Genomic DNA, 19,821 nt, shown 5'->3' with positions numbered 1-19,821 from the left:
ATGTTTCAATGGATAGCCTCACATATAAAGTTTCACCAGCTGCTCTGATAAATTCCTTTATGATTGATTCCTAGAAATGAAGTTTCTGGATAAAGAGGAATAAATATCTGCAAGGTTTTTGACACAGGTTCCTAAACTGTCCTCCAGAAAGCTTGTACCAAACTTCATTTCTATTGAAGTTGAGTAGTGACTGCCATGTTCTAATATTTGTGTTAGGATAATAGTGGAGATTGATTACTACACAGAAGCAGAAAGAAAGAAAAGTCTTATTACATTTAGGCTTGCTATAGGCATGGAAGAGAGAAAGGAGTTAAACACAAGAAGCAGCTATGTGAAAGATAAACCCATTCCCATGCTGACTTTCCAAGCTTTTAGGTAAGGCTGAACAAACCTGAAGGTGGAAGTCTTACAAAAGCAATGCCTAAATGGGGATAATCTCAATGGTTTTAGATTAAGATGAAAGTACTAACACTAATAGATTAAAAACACTCTGATAACATGGAGAAAAAATAGGTTGAGAAGCTTGGGAACTCATCAAAATGACACAGATTTTTTATTTGTTTAATTCACACTATAAAAGATTCAATTGTTTAATTTATTTTTTCAATAATGAGTATTAGAAAGTCAGCTATTTAATTCTCGGGGACATGAGTCTATTTACATGCAAGCTGCTGGGTACTGAGATGACAGGGTACTGAAGGTATTCCGTTTCTAGAAATCAATCATAAGGAATTCATCAGAGATGGTGAAGATGTGTTATTTGTAGATAAAGTAACAATATACTAAGGTTCTCAAAGGTAGGGTCTATGTGTCACTGATCTCAGATTCCCCATTTCCTATATAGAGACAGCGACTTAATAGGTAAACAGGATTTATTTGCTGTGTTTATGGAGATTTTGTAGATGAGGTTTACACACTGTATTTATGGGTAGGACTCATTCCTCAAGAGTGAGAGACAGTCAATTTAGAGAGGGAAATCACTGCTAGTGTATTTCCAAGATGAATCAAGAATATATGGAGATTAACAGTATCTCCTTCAGCTATACATGATATATTTATTCACAGATACCAAGGAAAGGTACTTTCCAATGATATATTCAGCAAAGAATCAAACTGACATTCTATATAATGCCACAAAATGTCATCAGATTATTCTGCAAGTATATTTCATGCTTTAAATGATTTTTCTTATGTTTAAATGCTGTTAATTAAATAATAAAAGTGAAAGACCCTATTCATAATTTTTAAAGTTTCTTCTCTCTCAACTTTTACCTAAGGCCCTAGTTAGTTACATGAATTATCCAGTTTTGCTGTCGTTTTTTGATAATTAGTTGGAGGACTGTCAAATCCCCAGTCATAGATCAAGAAAGATGAATTTTAAAATGGCTATGCAATTAGCTAAAATAGAACTAAATTCCAAAAATTCACATTTTTCCATTACATCAGGAAAGCTATAAGTTAGCGGAATGATTATAAAGCTTGTATATTGGATTCTTGTGCTAATAAAAAGAGAAGTAATACTTTTGACTTACCTGTGTATTACAAAAATTTGTAAGTTCTTTTTGTGAGATGCATTTATCTCCATGGATAAAAGGTTCTAGTAAACTTTAGAGGGATCATAGAATTATACATAGTGTAGTATTTAGAGGTCTCACCTGAGTAAAGAAGGATAGAAATGTGATATGCAAGAAAACCAATGTAATGGTTGCTTGAAAAACGGTTTTATGGAATCCGAAGCAGAATCATCCAACCCATGCTGGAAAGTCCTGGGGGAAATAAAATAACTATTTCAGAATACACAGGAAACATTAGCCATGAAAACCATCAAAACCTTTTATTTTCACTGAGTATTCCAAGTAAATGGCTTTTTGTTGTTGTTTGTTTGTTTGTTTGTTTGTTTTAAACAGAGAGAGCATGTGTGATTGGGGAGGAGCAGAGAGAGAATCTTAAGTAGACTCCATGTTCAGCAGGGAGCCCCAAGCTTAATCTCATGACTCTAAGATTATGACCTGACTTGAAATTAAGAGTTGATTGCTTAATTGACTTACCTACCCAGGCACTCCTTGAAGTTAATGATTTTACACAAAATGGTATTGTGCTAGAATGGATAATGCAACCATTCACTTGGGATCTATGTTAATAGGTAATTCAGGGCCCCTATACAGCAATCCTTACACTCAGAAAAGTAAGACAATATCACTATTATGTAAAATCTCCTGTTATAAAATATGTAAAAAATATATGAATAAAGAATAGGACAGTGAATATCATTTATATTACCCTCTTCAACCTGGATCCAATAAATATCAATATTTTGTCACATTTGCTTCATTGATGTAAAAATGTTTAGCACAAAGTTACCTCTCTTTATTCTTTAAAGTGACTTGTAAATACTAAACAACTAATGAGAATTTATAATTAATTTTGCATGCTCCTAGGAGCCTACAGAGGGCTTATAAAGAAGAATTTAATTATAAAATATATGACTATGATTTCAAAATTTAAACAATTTGGCCAGAATATCTGGTCTACAATTATCTTTGGAGAAGTGACTATAACATTTTTCTAGGTTGGCCCAAATTCAACAATAAATCTTGAGGTAATAAGAAAGAATTTGCTACATAAAATCTTTAGTAGGTAGCTTGGCTAATACAATTTTTATCACAACAGGAGACTATATTTGCCTACATGGAGTTAAGAGTAACAACTGGGAACATTTTAGAAATGGAATTGTTTGTGGTACTATCTCTTTTTATATATAATACAGGAGCAACAGCATATTTTAAATAATATGAAGAACAGAATTCCACTTTGAAAACACATTCTGACCCTTTCATTCCATATCTTGTTTCTTGTATTCTCACATTTCCCAAATATGACCTGTCTCTCCCCAGTTTGTCTTGCAACATAGAACACCTACTAATTAAATACACTTTGATATTTTTTAGACTTTTAATGTATCTCTTCCTTCAAAGTCATTTTTTTCTTCCTGAATTTCAGAAAGAACAAAATTTCCTAAATAGGCTTCAAAATGAGGCTGTCATGTTTTCAATCCCTACATTACACTGTGTGAACTAAGCAGAAGCTTAGGTCAGGATACCACAATAAGCTTTCATAAGGAATCTGAACTTTGTGTCAGCAATGAGGAATCACTGGAGAGTTTATAGCATGGGAGTTATATCAGCTATTTTATATTTTAGAAAAATCACTTGTGTAATAGTGTGGAGGAATTTGGAGGGATCAAGGTTGGAGGAAGGGGGATAATAAGATGATACTTCAGTAGAACAAACAGAGGAAGACAACAGCCTAAACCAAGAAGCAGAGGAGAGAGTAAGTATGAGGCAAGTATAAAGAATATAAACATAAAATTAACAGAATTAACAATATTCATTCTCTAAAACATGGGGTTGGAGATGGCACAAAGGAGAAGGTAGAAAGGAGAAGAGTTAAGGGTAAGAGAAACCTGGGAGGACTTGCAGCATAGTTTCAGATATGTTGAAGGAGGTGCAGGCATTGAAGTACATCCAAAGAGAGACATCCAAAAGAAATTTGGATTTGCCAATGTAGCATATACAGGAGATATTTGAGTGGAAGATACTGCTGTGGAAGTCATTACCATATTGGCAAACCTATGGGAATGGATGAATTCACCCAAAGAAAGGGTGTAAGAGGAAAAGATGGTTAAGAACAGAGCTCTGGAACACACCAACATTTAATGGGTGAGGTGAGAAAGAGAAGCACTCAAATGAAACCAAGAAGATGTAGGCAAAGATCCGGGACAAGGTGATATTAGGGAAACCAAGGGAAGAGAAATGGGACCAATAGTGATTAAAGTTGCAGAGAAGGTAATTGAATGGAGGGACAAAAATTGGAGTTAGTGACTGGATAGGCATGGATGACCTGGCCTGTGTTGGTTTGGCATGATGAGGGCAGTTGCAGTGCATTGAATGAAGGACGGGTGTCAAAGTGGAGACAGTGAGTGCAAACTATGTTTTAGAAGGGACATACAATAATAGAGAAAGAATGTCCTTTTAATATAAAGGAGACTTTGGGGAAAGAACCAGAAGTGAGAAAGAATATTTAGAAGAGTATGGCCAGTTGAGTAGGAGGTAGATGTGATCAAGAGCTCAGAAGAAAAGATCTGCTTTGGCTGGAGAGACACATTGACTGTCAAAGAATTTACAGGTGAGTAAGGATTGAGATAATAATTAAAAATGGAAATGAGAAGTTAACATTCATGGTGGTCTAGGTTTTCTCAGAAAAGTACAGGGCAAGGCCATCTGCTAACCAACAGTGGGATGGGGCAAAGTGGAAATTTTGGCTAAAGTGGAGGAGGATGAAAGAGAAAGCCACCCAGAGGCAGGACAAAGAACAGAGTTGTCACATTGTACCAAAGGCCAACTAAGTGACTTTTGCCAGCAGTGTTCCAAATTCCAGACAGAGAGGCCAAGTGAGTGAGGGTAGAGACAAGGGACATGCACTAGCTAGGGAGGTAGGAAGGGAGATCTCAAAGGAAATCAGGCTGCAGGAACAGAATGAGATAAGAGATGAAGGGCTTGATGGGAGGCCAGTAGGGAGGGAACAATTTGGAGGATACCACTGGAGGCTGTGGTATCCTAGCCTCTGCCTAATTTGCCACATACTTTGTTGAGCCCTTTGCATGAAGTACCATTTCTCTAGTTAACTGAGGGGCAGGGGCACTTCATTTCTCCAAGAATGAATACCTTAGCTAGGATGTACCCTCTGTCATGTTCACCTGGTTCTCTAGACTGCTCTACCTCAAAACGTCGTAATAAGTCTTTCCTGACCACCCTAAGATATTTCTTGTCTGACCACCTCATCCATCTCTGTGTCCTTATTTTGCTTTGTTTCTTCTTAGGACTTAACTCTGCCTCTGATCCTTTTACATTTACTTTTTGCTGCCTGCTTCATACACAAGGGTAGGGTCCCTGAAGATTCTTCAGAGGCAGTGCATAGGCACATGCAAGAGCTCTGGAGCCAGACAGAATGAGTTTGTATCTTGGGTGGCCTTTTATGGGATGTGTAATGTTACTTGACAATTTATTCAGCTTCAGTTTTCTCATTTGTAAAATGGGAATAATAATAATAATCACCTCACATGGTCAGTGTGATGCTGATTGAGATAATACACATAAAGGACCAGCAAAGTGCATGTACATAATAAGGGGCCAACATATGTAAGATATTATCAGTATGATAACAACAGTTGGCAAATATTTCTTAAGTCTACAACTATCTCACAGTCTAAATGGTCACCTAGTCACAGTTTCATCCTTGAGATTAGAAAAAATAATAGAGAATCTAATAATAATGGAATGGCTATTTGGAACGGTGCCAAAATTTCTTAGACTACAGACTACTGGCGATACAGTATTTCCCAGAACCTTTCTGCCAGTACCTAAACTCTTTTATTCCACTCATGGTTTCTCAATCATCCCGGTAATAGTGGGGTTATTTGGCTATAAGAAATGTTATGGCAGATGTTTATGGTCTCAGAGGGGGTGGGATCTGTATAAGCATTTAATTCCACAGCAAGATCCCAAATTAGTGTCATTATTCTGGAGAGTATAACAGGGTGAAAATTGGCCCACAAGCCTCATTGGGGGAATGAAATGATGAGCTGGCTATTAGATAACCTCTAATGATGTTTTGGTATACACTTAAAAGAGAGGATGCTCTAAATAATTCATAGTGGAGAATAAAATACAATTGGAAGAGCCACAGAATTATATTTTCCACAAGACATAAAAGAATTTTGATGTAGCAAATTTAAATACTCTTTTAAAAATAAGTAATTGTCCACAGGTTGAAGCAGAACACATTTCTTCACATTTCCAAATTAGCAAACTGTAAAGATGGTTTCGCTTAAGGGAAAAAAATAAATTCCTTGCCTTTGCCCTTCCTCCAACATCAGCTGACCCTTGCCCCTTCCCGCTCACTAACATCCTACAGGCTCTGCGCTCATCACAGCATGCCACTTGGGCCCTCTGCCCCAGATTCAGTCTCTTGTGGTTCTCTGATGTACAAGTATGCTGCCTGCCTTCCTTTCTTCATTAACAAAACTGATTGACTTTTTGGGCTTATGTAGCCAGCTGTTGCTAGAAAGAAATCCAACGCACGTCACAAGTGAGAATAACTGATAAGCTAAAAAGAGTTAGCTGGGTTTTATGCTTCTCTTGTGCCTCATCCTGCTGTTGGCTGCCCTCCCAGGAGAACTGTGTCTCATAATATGATGCTAATGGAACAAACCTTCAGGATGGAATTGAGACAGCTGAAGGTTGTGAGTTCCAGGGGACAGAGGGGCCAGGCCAGACGCCTCACTTCTGTGTCTACACGGAGCCTAAGCCACAGAGGGTGCTCAAGAAATTAAAATACCAAGAGAAGACCCCAACTTGAGAAAAAGTAGAAGTGGTTTGGAATTGAACTCCTGAGACAGTGCTGGAATACCTGAGACCATGGGGACATGCCAGTCTTTCTGATACCCCTAAAATCACAGCCACCAATATGTAGGAATAACCAAACTCAATCTACTTCACTATTTTAAACACAATTCTAAGTCATTGTTTTTCTTCCATAAACTGGCATTACCCCTGGGACTATAAACAGTTGCCCGAATGTCATTAAATGAGAGAAATTAAAGTAAGACACTCAGAAGAAAATATGGCTTTCCACATTTCTCCTGCTCCCCTGGCTTGAGAGCATGATGAAAATAACTCTGAGGTCAGAAAATGATGGCCACAATGCTTGGACTAACTGTAGGTACATAGCAGACACTGGTTTAAAAAAAAGAATGAATAGATGGTATTGTCAGACCTTGCTTAGTGGAAAGGAGGTTGAATTTCAGGGACCATCTGTGAAGAGCAGTCATGGGTGGGATACAGCCAAAGGGCAGACAGAGAGCAGGACATATGGTGGTGAGGTGGAACAAGACTTCATCACAGAGGATAGAGTGGGAAGCAGCGAGTCAAAGATTCAGGGGACAGGCCTTCTCCAAAGGTACCGACTAGCCTTTCACCTGTGCTTTACATTATTAGAATCATACATAAGGTTGTTTGATTTTAGGTTTAAAAACAAATAGATATTTTCCTCAAAAGCAACGTGTAGAGGAAGTGGACAAAGGGAGGTCATTTACTCTAAACGAGATGGTTAACCAACCATAAACCAACTTCACTTTCTGAATTATTTGGCATTCGGCCACTTATTTCTACATGTTAATTATTTAAATTTGTATTTTTAGTCAGTATGTTCATTTCTTAACAGCTTTATTAAGATACCTAATTCATATGCCACAAAATTTACTCATTTTAAGTTTACAACTAAGTGGTTTCTACTATATTCAGAATTGCGTAACCTTCACCACTATCTCATTTTATAACATTTTCAGTACTCTCAAAAGAGATCTTGTACTCATTAGCAAGTACTATCCATTCTCCCCTCCTCTCGGCCTCTGGCCACCACTAATCTACTTTCTGTCTCTTATTGCTTATTTTGGAAATTTCTAGTAAAGTGAACCGTACAATATATATTCTCTTTTGCCTGGCATTTTTTTTTTTTTTTACTTCACATAATGCTTTTGAGGTTCAGTCCTGAGGTAGGGGCATCTGTCAGCACACCATAGTTTTTTTTATGGCTAAATAATATTCCAGTCTATGGATATGTTACATTTTGTTTATCCACTCACCAGTTGATGAGCATTTGGGCTCTTTTCACTCTGTGCTATTATTAAACATGCTGCTTGTATATAAATCTTTGTACTGACATACATTTTTACTTCTTTTAGGTACATACCTAAGAGTGAAACCACTGGGTCATATGACCATATGATCAATATTTTACAGAAGCATACTCTGTGCTCAATGTTTTGAGGAACTGCCTATTTTCAAAGAATGCCAGACATTCTTGAGGTACGAAAAATAAAATTTCAGTCCATACTCTGCTTTGTGAGGGACAGAAATAGTATAAAATAAATAAGTAAATAAATAGGCTAAGACCATAACCTCAAAATACCCAGTGTTGGTTTGAAACCAAACTATAGACACAACATATTTTGAAACACTTTGGAATTTAGTTATTCGAAGCCATATTAGTGATACCAAGTGGATCCCAAGATAGATCTGCTGTTCCCTGGCCTAATGGTCAATATTCTGGCCCATATCTGATGACTTTGGCCTTTGCCTGGTGTGTGGACACTTGTACTGAAATTCATTCTTCTACGTTATTAAATGCTGTGACACTGAGGATAGTGGCTATGTGTATGTAAATAAATTTAAGCTTAACATTAGAAATTGTGCCAGACTTTACTCAATGGCAGATATTTATCTTGCTTGCTGCTGTAACCCTTGTGCTTAATCCTTATGATCAATCACAGGGGCTGGAGACACAATGACATAGGCTAAATTGAAACTAAATTGCATTTACCTAAAAATCTAAGAATTATATTTTAATTTGCTCTATAGAAACTAAAATTAACATTCTACACAAGCAAAATGCACCATATGAAACCATGTTTGGGTATGTATATGAACATGCACCAAGCACACTTCTCAATATGCAGTTTAACTGCCTTTATGGAAGATCTACAAGCAATAGGCATTTTGGAAAATACATGGTGAATATTTCATGTTTCAGCAGGTCTCTTTCCCTGGAGGACAAACTTAAAGTACTCCTTTTAAAACATTCTAACAGAAATCTACAAAGGAGAGTTGAAAGAGAACACACATTTTTGCAAACAGGTTTTATTCTTCCTGAAAAGATTTTAAAATCAGGTATTCCTGCCCTGGGATTTAGTGGTCCTACGCTAAACTCAGAAAGGAAAATACATTCAGTTTATCTGTCAGAACTACTTGGGAGAAAGGCAGTCTACCTTCTAAAAAGGCATATCGCATGTAGTGACAAATGTCAGGTACAGTTTATAAAAAATTCAATACTAGCAACATCTGATTGTTACTTTTTCATCAATTCCTCAAAGCATAGAGTTTAATTTTTTAAATGTGAAATATAGATACATTTTTCCCCCTAAATACTAATAATGTGACAATTTCATACCCTGGCTGTGAAAAGAAGCTAAATAAGTTAACAAGTTCCTTGAAACACATATACAATTTTTTCCTACTTGGTGAAGAACATGCTGCCCTGTAGATTTCCTTTGTCAATAAAAGCAAAATATATTTTAAAGATTGTACTGATATTCTAGAAAAGCAATCATAAAATTTAAGTCAACACGAATGGATACAATTTGTGAAAATTTATATACATTGAAAAATATTAAGAAGGAAGTATCTAGACTTTTTGTTCATGTTTCAAAGCAATGTAGCTATCTATGTTTTATATTAAGAAAAACCAGAGACAGTGCTTGGTGTAAAATGTTCTGTAATCCTGGTTGAAATTAGCAATTTAAATTTGTTGAATGAGGTTACAGTGCAATATCTAATGCACAAATCACAGAGATTTGAGTACTTGCATAGTTGTTAAAAAATGTATCAAAAGGCCATGGGTTAACAATAATGAATGTATGTTACATTATTATTATTAAAATATGCAATCTTTGATAATAATTTATTTGTTTTACAAATGCATTGGGGGGTTAAAATTTTTCTATTCATCTGTGACAAACCATGAAATTCAATATTGCTCACCATGACCAATCCATGAAATTTGTCAACTTTGTTCCTGATTTTCACAGGGCCTTCCTCTCAGATGAAACGACCCATTGAACTAAGAGCATAGCAATTTTTTTCATCTATGGTAAATCAGTTGAGTTTACTAGGATTTATTATGTGCTTCAGACCTTGAGCTTTTTATGATTATGAACTATTAGGCATATAATCCCAAACTTATGGCAGTTTATCTCACTATTTCTTCCCCTTCCTGAAAGAATTCTCCATTTCTAAAATTAGTTCTAAACGGTAGGGTTGCCAGAAAAAACAATCTATAAACAATGGGTTTGTTGAAAGTCAAAGAGTGGGTGAAAATTATAGGGAAATTGAAATCAAACTTGTTAATTACTCGTAGAATTTCTAACACAAAAGTCTCAAAATTTACTGAAAATCAAGACTTTTCTCTTACCAGATTCTTCCAGAAAGGAATACTTTCCTAATTTATCCTAAAAAATAGAAATACGCATAATTTTTCCTATCCAAGAAACTAAGAATATGTAATTATCTAGTCTTTCAAGATAAAGTCACTATTTTGGAGGAGACCTTAAACAAAATTGTATTATTGTTTTATGATAAGATCTACTTTAATCTCTTCTATAAGATTACAATTCAAATGAAATAAACCAGAAAAGTAGTTTAAAAATTTTAATCTCCCTAAATCTTATTTAGTGTGTATAATCTTCCAACGTTTTAAAAATGTAGTTGCTGAGTCTTCTCTTTTGCTGTCCCACCCGCTGCTCCCTTGCAGTGTTTTAATAAACTTCTATCGTTTTGTTCTATGTTGGGACGAATTCCTTCACCCCCTCCACCAACACCCTACCCCACCATATCACCAGCCTTCACCTGATGGGGTCACCATGTTTGGTAGCCCTCGTCCAGAACCTCTGCTGGCCTGGGACTTTCCCTGGATTCTCTGGGAATTTCTCAGGACTCTTCCCTCTGTGGACCAACTTCAGTGCTCCTTGAGGAACTGACGACCTCCAGCAGAGGTTATTCCTCTGTGAGGATCTGAAGCTCCAGGAGGAACTAGTTCTTCTTGCCCTTTGAGAGGACTCTTTCATCCTTCTCCTTTCTATTTTGGCCCTTCTGCTGTGTAACCCTTGTAGTCCTCACACCACAGATCTCTGGCCAGGGTGGCTCCTTAGTGTGGTCTAAAAGTCCAAGGTGTACAGGTTGGGTTTCCATGCCTGTGACTGTCCCCCCAGCCCCCGCAATTCCTCTCCTACTTCCTCCCCAACCTGTAGCACAATTGGCAGGGACAGCTCAAGCAGGGAGGATCCACACATGTTATAACTCAGTTGGGACCCTCTCCTGACACTGACTGACTCTCAGCCACCTTGTTTGTTTTGGGCTCCCCTTTTTCCCTTTGTTTCTCTGGATCAAGATGCCATCTTGATCTACAGGCAAAAAATGTCCCCATGTGTTAGAGTGAGTCCAACAATTCTGTACAGATGATGGTTTGACGAGGATCCCCTCCCCCTAAATCCCATGGACCTCGCTACCAGGGATTTTCACTCAAATCACCTGTTGCCAAGTGAATATAATACCATGCTGTGGTCTATACCTACAAAGAACCTTTGACAGACCAACACCTTTAGGTAGGAACAGTGTGCCCTCATCCAGCATGAAGCAGCTACTCAGGATGAGACTTCCACCCCAATACCAAAGATCTGCCATTGGGGAATGTGGAGGACAATGTTAGGCAACAGGCTTGAGCGAAGGAAACTGTGGTAAGGTAAAAGAGCCCACAGTGACGCTGGGCTGAATGCAAACACGCTCAATAAATGACCCCCCCCCCCAAAAAAAGTCTATAGGCCCTAGCTGACCAATGGGCTACTTACAATCCAGCACAGGTGCTAAAAAAGGAAAATTTCATATATTCCATTATCTCCTCACTCCTCTTCATAACTATAGCCCTCATCTTCCCCGCACTGCCTCCTGGCAGACAGTCTGTCCTTTCCTCTTATGCCTGCTGCTCTCTTACATTGTAGTCCATAAAATTCAATCTACTTTTTACAAAAAATGCAATCACTGGGGCACTGGGCTGACTCAGTCAGTAGAGCACATGACTCTTGATCATGAGGTCATGAGTTCAAACCTCATGTTGGGCATAGAGCTTCCTTAAAAAATAAATAAGTAAATAGAAAACAAAAGTGCAATTACTTATTCTTCCTGCCAGTTGTCATTACTAGCTCAGCCTAATACTAAAAATGGAAATGCATGGCAGATTAACTGACGGTGTGGAAACATTAGGTTTCTTCTAGATTTGGGGATATTTTAGTATCAACTTTTAAATTTTTTCTATTACAAAAAATTACTTCATATAACTTTAAAACTAAAGAAATATTTTTAAAAGAGCAAAAAGCCATTAGATATGATTTTCTTCTTCATAAAGTATCAAACTATGATTAAAATAACCAACTCATTAATATAACATTTAAACAACTCAAATAGTGAAGTTCAAGATAATCCTGATCCTTCTGGGGTCTTAGCATCTGAATAAGATTGACCAATAGAGATTTAACACAGTATTAGTTTGTTTTGTAAAACGGCCCAATTCACAATATAAAAAATGCACTTCAAAATATTTCTACTTGCTACTTCACACAATTCATTAAGTAGTATGAAAATAACTTTAAGTCACATTATTTACATATCATAATAACTAAAAAGAAAATATGTTTGATACTTACTGATATAATTCAGTTAAAGGTGAAGTCAAAATGACTAATGTTGTGAACAGATTATTACAATGGGTATGAATCTTAAAAATTTTATCATCTATATACTCATGAGGATTCAAAAGCTTCTGTACAGATGTGCAAACTGACCATAACATAGTCTCAGTGCATATTAAAATTGTCGTGACATCAAGTCTATTGGAAAGAAAAAGAGAAGTATGTTAAGCAAAACTGTTTTTCTGCTTGGTATATATACTATCATTCATGTCTCTTATATTAAACATATGTAAGAATAGAAAAGTATTTGGTTAGATACCAGAGCTTTAGAGATCAAAGGCAGATAGAAAGCATCAAAGCTTAGTGTTTGAGTTTCCAGGTGTTAGGTGGCTCATATACCATTATATTTAGGAATAATGAGGTCTCTCTATAATACTAAAGTATTTTAGGAGTGCTTTTCTTACTTTTTTTTTAAAGGTTTATATCACATTATCAGGATACTGTTCAAGAAGCTCAAGAGAATTTCCTTGAAATTATGTCCAGCAAAAGAGGAGCCAGATTAAAAGAAAATTTGCCATTACCCACATGTATATGATAGGTAAAATTTTGATAGGAGAACAATTCTCCTTATCCAAGCACAGGCTGTCAAAAGAAAGTTACAAGTTTGGGTAACATGTTTCCCCAGCAAACGGGAGAGGAAGAAAAAAAATGAGACCAAAAGCACAAATGGAGAAGCTTATAGTTTCCAAAATTTTCAGCATTGAATAAATTTGTGGAAACTTTGTTGTATTTTGTGATCTTCTTATTAATAAACTCATTTGATTTCTATCTCTCCTGTGTTTTATCAGAGACCCAAAGATCTGTTTAAAGATTATTTTGGTATGTGACTGAATTGTACAAACCTCAGTGAATTTCCTCTTTTTTTTTTCTTTTTAATTCAGTGTTGAAGAGATAGATGATGGAAATCATGAAGTGATAAGAAAACAAAGTTTGAAGATCTTTTAAAATGACACTTTGGCTTCAAATTTATTATATCTATATAAAATAAGTTTAGACATATACTAGTGACATGTAACACATATTACATATATTACATAATATATATGGTTTTGGTCATCAGGCAGTTGGAGGGCACTAGAATACCAAAAACATCAATAATTACCTTTAAGAAGGTTTAACTGCAGTATTTGCATCCATTTGCTCTAATAGTTCAACAATTACAAATCCAAGATATATGTACACACACACACATACATGCACAGTGTGACTTTCACAGTAACAGTGGTTTAGTATTAAGCATTCAAATAAAATTATTTACTTTACTTTTTATTTTTAAATTTTATTTATTATATTTTTATTTTACTTTTTAAAAAGCTAGAATAACTCTAGCTTTTCATGGCATTTTTATGTAACCACCCAGAAAACAAAACCAAAAGTGTCCATAGTACAGTTAATTAAATATACTACCCAGCAAATCTGATTTCACAAATATCTCATAATGACTTGCCACCTCATAGTCAAAAATGATTTAAGCTACATAGGAAAAGAATGAAGGTACCCTTTGCTCTCAGAAAAAAACTTTCCATCTATTCTTCTGAGTTCAATGATTGAAAAAAAATGCTTGGTCAGTAATTCAAAACAGTCTTTGCAAAAGACCGTATTTATGAAACACTGTAGCAGGACCTAAATACCCTTCAAATGCAGCATGCTTTATAAGAACATGATCAGGAAATGATTCCTACTGCCAGAAAAAAAAGAAAAAAGCCTCTGGTGTCTTTAGGTTCCTCCTATTATATATCTGAAAAAAACTTTTCAAACCTAAAAGAGAGATCTTAATCACATCAGTGAGAATATTTATAAAACAAAAAACCTTTCTTTGTATGGACCGTCATTGTCTCATAAGCACATTTTTGTAACGGTCATCACCTACATGCCTCATAGACCTGGGCTATAGTTTAGTCCTTAATACCCAGTGACTGCTGCTCCTCATTTTCTGTGATTTATATATATATTTTTTAGTGTGATTTCATATTTTATTGAACTGATTTTTAGTAATATATAATGGAAAGAAAAGAAAAAATAAAGGAGAAAAAGAATTAGAATATATCAAGGAGAAAAATTATTAGACAAAGGAGTTTTCTTATGAAGATTAACTATATTGTTTCAAGGCTTAATAATAAAAAGAAAAACTAAAATCCCCTGGTTGCCTAGAATTTCAGTCAGATTAACTGCCCCATCACAGCACTGCTGCTTTTTTCTCCATTTCATCCAATTCATTCTCAATCTCCCTGTTTTATCTTATTTAATAACCTTTGTATATAAATGACTTAGATTGTGATACATCTTGAATCATTTTTTGAGAAACAAGTGGGTTCTATATACAATTTTAAGAAGAAAAAAGAGCAAAGTTATCTTGATTCAAGTTCCACATTGCCACTTAAGTATCTCAGGAGAGTTGAATACGATTTCCTTTCAGATGTTAGAAACATGTTAAATACACAGAGTTATGTTATGTCTTGAGATTCAGAATTACATTCTGCTTTATACCAGTTGATGAAAAAGTTTTCTTGAAAAGCAATGGGTTTCACAACTTCAATTACCTGATCTGTGGAGTTCTCTTATAACTGGGATGGGCTCTAGCATATCTGGAGGCCAGAAGACCCAAAGATTTCTCCAGCACTTCTGTGAAAATCTCCTGGGCTAAGTTAGGGGGCAGAATGGTCCAGAGATCGTGATGAAGAGCACAGAAGAAATAATGCCACATCTGGAGGGAGAAGGAGCATCTTTCCCCCTGGCAAAACCACCACACATTAAACAATAGAATCACATCTTCCAAAATGTCAGTTTGCTTCCTATGAACATAATTAGTTCAGGCTGAAAGGAAATAGCTGGAAAGTCTGACACACTAGATGACCAAGAAAGATTTTTGACAAGATGTAAAACATCCTTATTGACAAAGGAACATATGTTTTATTTCAATTACTAGACCAGATATTCTAGTGCAAACCCAGACCACAAGCTTTTAACCTAGCATATCTTGATTTACCTACTCCTAGCCTTGAGTTTAAAATTTATTTTACGCAATCAGCTTTACAGTTGCCAAACGAGTCATGCTAGTTTAAGATAGTGGGCTGGTTCCTCTAAAATTAAATTTTAATAATGTAAATTGTTTAAGTAGGTATATTTTTCTGAGACTGTTACCATCCTTGAGGTCATTCTTATAAATGTCTGAGATTTCACGTTATAATGAAATGACAGGAGTAAACATTAATTTACATACCACATACTTATCAACATGCATGAAACCAAGGGGATGGGGAACTATTAAAGACTATTACATTACACTAGGCTATTTCATTCACGGAGTTTTAATAACCATGCTAGAAACAGATACTACAGTGGTCAGATTTTACAAGAGTCTGTAAAGCTTAGGCAGATGTTATAATTTCTTAGCATTTGTACGGTACTTCATACTTCCAAGGAGTCAGATCCTCCTTCCTTTCCACCCCTTATAGACCTCTTCTGTGGGTACCAAATTTTCCCTGACCAGAGAGGAAGACCCAGCATTGGCCTAGGCCAGTGGGACAGGCAGAAATGAGAAGGTAGCCTCAAGTGATTTACAAGCATTCATGAGTTACAGGCTCTCAGGGAGGTATGCTAGTAGCTTGACCTCATTTTCCTCTAACCAGATTAAAAAAGAAAAAAAAAAACCTACTTTAAATAGGAAGAGTAGAATGTGTTTTTCAAACATTACCCTGATTGTTACTATATCAAAAATTAAATGAGTAAAACTTCACATTTTATCTCTAAGCAAGCCTGCTAGACTTAAAATTCCTGCTTTGCCTGCTACTTATATTTCTCAAATATCACCCCCCCCCAAAAAAATCTGCTGTTCCTTTATACCAAAGGTTGATAGTTTCTCATGCAGATATGCCTATCAGTATTTCCCTTACATTCTATTCTTCTTATAATGTCTCTGATTATCTAAATTATTTGTAGTAATCATGAGAATATGTTTATTTGTAGCAATATATGTAGAAGTAGCAAAATTAGAGTTTCTTATACTTTCTTTGCTGTGTGCTGTATGATAAGGAATGCTTTTTGAAATTTCCTAAAGTAAGAAAGGAGTTTGAAAGCTTGATTTTGTCATACTTGTTGTGTTGTATGTTAATTTTATTTACTTATTTATTTATTTTTGTGTGTGTTGTATGCTAATTAAAGCAAAATTGCCCCCGCTGATGTAATGATGAGTACAAATGATTTACACTAACTCTCTCCATGGCAATGGATGGGTGCTTTTAATGACACAGCCAACATTATTTCTCATTTTTCAAAATGAAAACCAATTTCCTTAATAGTTACCAATAAATGAGAAAATAAAAGTAACTTGGCATGCAGATTTCTTTCCCTGGAAGTGAAAAATAGTTATTTCGATACTTTTTAAAATATAAACTTTCTATTTACTTAGAAACACTCCAAATTGGTCATCGTTCTCACAATTCTCTTCAAAGTGTGTAGAACTGTAATGTATGTGAGGGTTTTCATTAAACTAAATGTGATTCATTTATTTTTCTGACCTGTTTCCCTATTTGTTGTCATTTCAAAAGTATTCTGCTAGTAAACATCTGTTATTTTTGTAGACCCACTCTAATGTAAACAGATGTGAGCTTTTATTTAGATTATGTATCAGGAAACAAGCAGCTGGGCTTTATTGTATAAGCCATTCAATATTATCTTTGAACAGACAATTCTTTATTCTTTGACTATTGGAAAACACAAGTTGCTAAAATTGAGCAGATGTCAACTATACTAAAAGCTTAATTTTAAACATGTAATCTGAACACCCACTGTGCCATCTGACCAGCACCTCATCAGAGAGATACTGAACTCTTTGACTCTCTCAAACTGACAGCTTAGAAAATGGAAATAATGTATCTAGGGCTCAAATGATATCACAAAACACGGGCAAATATTCCTTCCTATCTTGTAAATTCTTTCACTATTTCCTTACTACACTCTGCACATGGCGATAGGTTCCCCTGAGATCTCTATCCCACCCTTCGCCTCTGGGCAGGCAGATTTCATCTCCTTTCCACTCAAAACGGCCCTGCCAAAAACATACTAGTCCTGTCTCACAATCAGTTGAAATAAATGGAGAGAGGAGAAGAAAAGGGTGCAGTAAACGGGATAAAACTATTGTCAAGCACTCCAGTTGTCAAAACAGTTTCAAATCTGTGCTATTTTTAGAAGTTTCTTATTTTTGGTAAATAGAATAGCAGTATCACTTTATTTTTCTGAGCATAAATAACAACCACTCACTCTGCAATTAAATTGTAACTACTGACCATGTAAGTATATGGAAGCTACAGTACCATGTAATCATAGGGTAACTGTCTCGTTATTTCTGTCTTTGAAGCTAAAGCCTTGTCATAAGATCTAAGAGCTGCATGTTACATGGTAATTTGTTGTTGTTGTGTTTTTTTTTTTTTAATACTTGGAAACTTCAATAACAGATTCTCAATGCATCTACTTATTTGTACTGTACAGCTCTTCTGGCTCCCAATTTGCATAAGAGAAAATATAATACCCCTATGTTGGACATAGAGTGAAATGATACCTGTTCCTCAATGAAAACATCCTATAAAATTGCTCATTAGTACGCTGACATATTGAAATAGTTTGAAACAGGAGATGGATTCATTTTCAATCTCTCTGTTTACCTCAAGGCAAATAAGGAAGCTGTGATGCTGCCAAGAGAGGGGAAGACCAATACTTGCATTCTTATCTCAGGCTACCAGCTGCACCATGCCACTTTCTCGTTCTCATTCTGCTCACTGCTGTTTGAAGTATGTCAGGTTTGGAAAACCCTATATGAATGCTCTTGCAGAAAGAAAAACTATCTGGGAAGGGCCTCTAAAGGAGAGATGAAATGGCCTTAGGGAAAGTGAAAAGTCCTTTAAAAGAGCTTCTTAGCTACTTCTCTCCATTATGGCAACATTTATTATGATAATAACTCAGGCATAAATAGAGCCACAGGAACCTTCGGTGTCAGGGAGTTGACAAGAGTGACTCCACTGAATAAACACTCCACTCTGTTTTTCCTAGTACTCCATAGCAATTCAGACAGTAAGGAAAAATAAAAAATCATAAGCTTCCATCCAGAGGAAAGGATAAATTGGGAGAGCTAATGAAGTCGGGCTTGACTGATGAATTTTTTAAAGACTCTGATTATCTTTTATTAAGATATTATAAATGTTTCACCCTGCCCTGAAATCAACTTCAAGGAATTTCAAATATTGTGGCTTATGTATAATCAATGGGATTTAGGGGAAGGGAAACTAATGAAGCCTGATGATGAATAATTTTAATTGATCCTGGATTTGGTTGCATTGGGAATCATCAGGCTTTAATTCAGTAGAAATCTGGGATTTCAAAACATGGGCTAAATGAAAATAGGTAAGCTATAAATGATCAGATGGGTCTTAAAACACCCTCAGAAGAACATACAACGAGAAGGGAAAAAATACATACAAAGAATAAAGTGGCTTAATAAAAGGCATTTATCAAAAACAGAAATATATAAGAAAAAAGTGCAGGACTACCTATAACTGGTCCCTTTAGAAAAAAATATAAAGTGTAATATTTTGGCATTATCTCTTTGACTTTTCATTGTATCCTGTTATATTCCAACTTATATAGCACATGCTGCAGCTCAAATTAAGTTATTTTTACTTGTAAGCAGAAGGAGAGTTCTGACGTGTAGTTATTTCAGGTTTTTAAAAAGTGTTTTTCCTGAGTACAAATTCAATATTTAAAAAATATTATCCTAACAGCCTTCGCGTGTTAGTAATGCCAAGCTCATGTTTCTAATTAGCCAGAAAGCAGGTAGGCAGTAAAACATATTTGTGTAAAAAGGAGAGATAGTAAACTTAACTTCACACCTCATAAAAAGCTTTGTAGCCATCCCAGTGGTGGCTCTCAGCATCCTGTAAAATACTTGTAGCACAAACTCTGACGCAGTAGTCCGTAACCTGAAACTGTAGAGTGTTGATGAATTCCTGATATCGTTGGACAGGCACCAGGAATACGGGTCTGTTTAGAGGGAATGATCAAAGAGACAGAGATTTAAGGCCTGTGCAGTAGGCGGTAACAATCTCCAGTACTACAAATGGTTTTGATTATTAGATATCAATCATTCATTTCCTCCTAATGCTAAAGTCTGCATCCACATTCACTTTCCGAAAGGAAAAAAAAAAAAAAAAAAAAAAGCCGGTCTTTGTTTTGCAAGTCCTTTGAAAACGTACATCTGCTGTTCCACAAATATGCACTTCAACTTGAGACAAACTGCATTGTCAATACATCATTCAAAAATAAAAGTATTCTTTGTAAGCCTATTATTAGAGATCAGTGCATTATTTAGGCATTAGGGTATCGTTATTATAGAGAACAACATGCATTTGTCAGAA

General features: G+C 35.8%; 1 protein-coding gene across 10 annotated transcripts in view; it reads right to left on the bottom strand.

Moving 5' to 3' along the window:
• Window positions 1–19,821, bottom strand: part of KIAA0825 (KIAA0825 ortholog) — a 388,584-nt gene that overhangs the window by 243,340 nt on the left and 125,423 nt on the right. For all 10 annotated transcript variants that reach the window (XM_072736775.1, XM_072736778.1, XM_025992891.2 and 7 more), the window contains 4 exons: window positions 19,297–19,447; window positions 14,956–15,146; window positions 12,371–12,553; window positions 1,656–1,766 (listed from right to left, as the gene is read on the bottom strand). In XM_072736775.1, the coding sequence (XP_072592876.1) occupies window positions 1,656–1,766; window positions 12,371–12,553; window positions 14,956–15,146; window positions 19,297–19,447 (636 nt within the window). The remainder of the gene's footprint in view (window positions 1–1,655; window positions 1,767–12,370; window positions 12,554–14,955; window positions 15,147–19,296; window positions 19,448–19,821) is intronic.

Source organism: Vulpes vulpes, chromosome 14 (assembly GCF_048418805.1).
Source record: "Vulpes vulpes isolate BD-2025 chromosome 14, VulVul3, whole genome shotgun sequence".
Classification (NCBI taxonomy): Eukaryota; Metazoa; Chordata; class Mammalia; order Carnivora; family Canidae; genus Vulpes; species Vulpes vulpes.
This window is presented reverse-complemented; position numbering and strand designations above follow the sequence as displayed.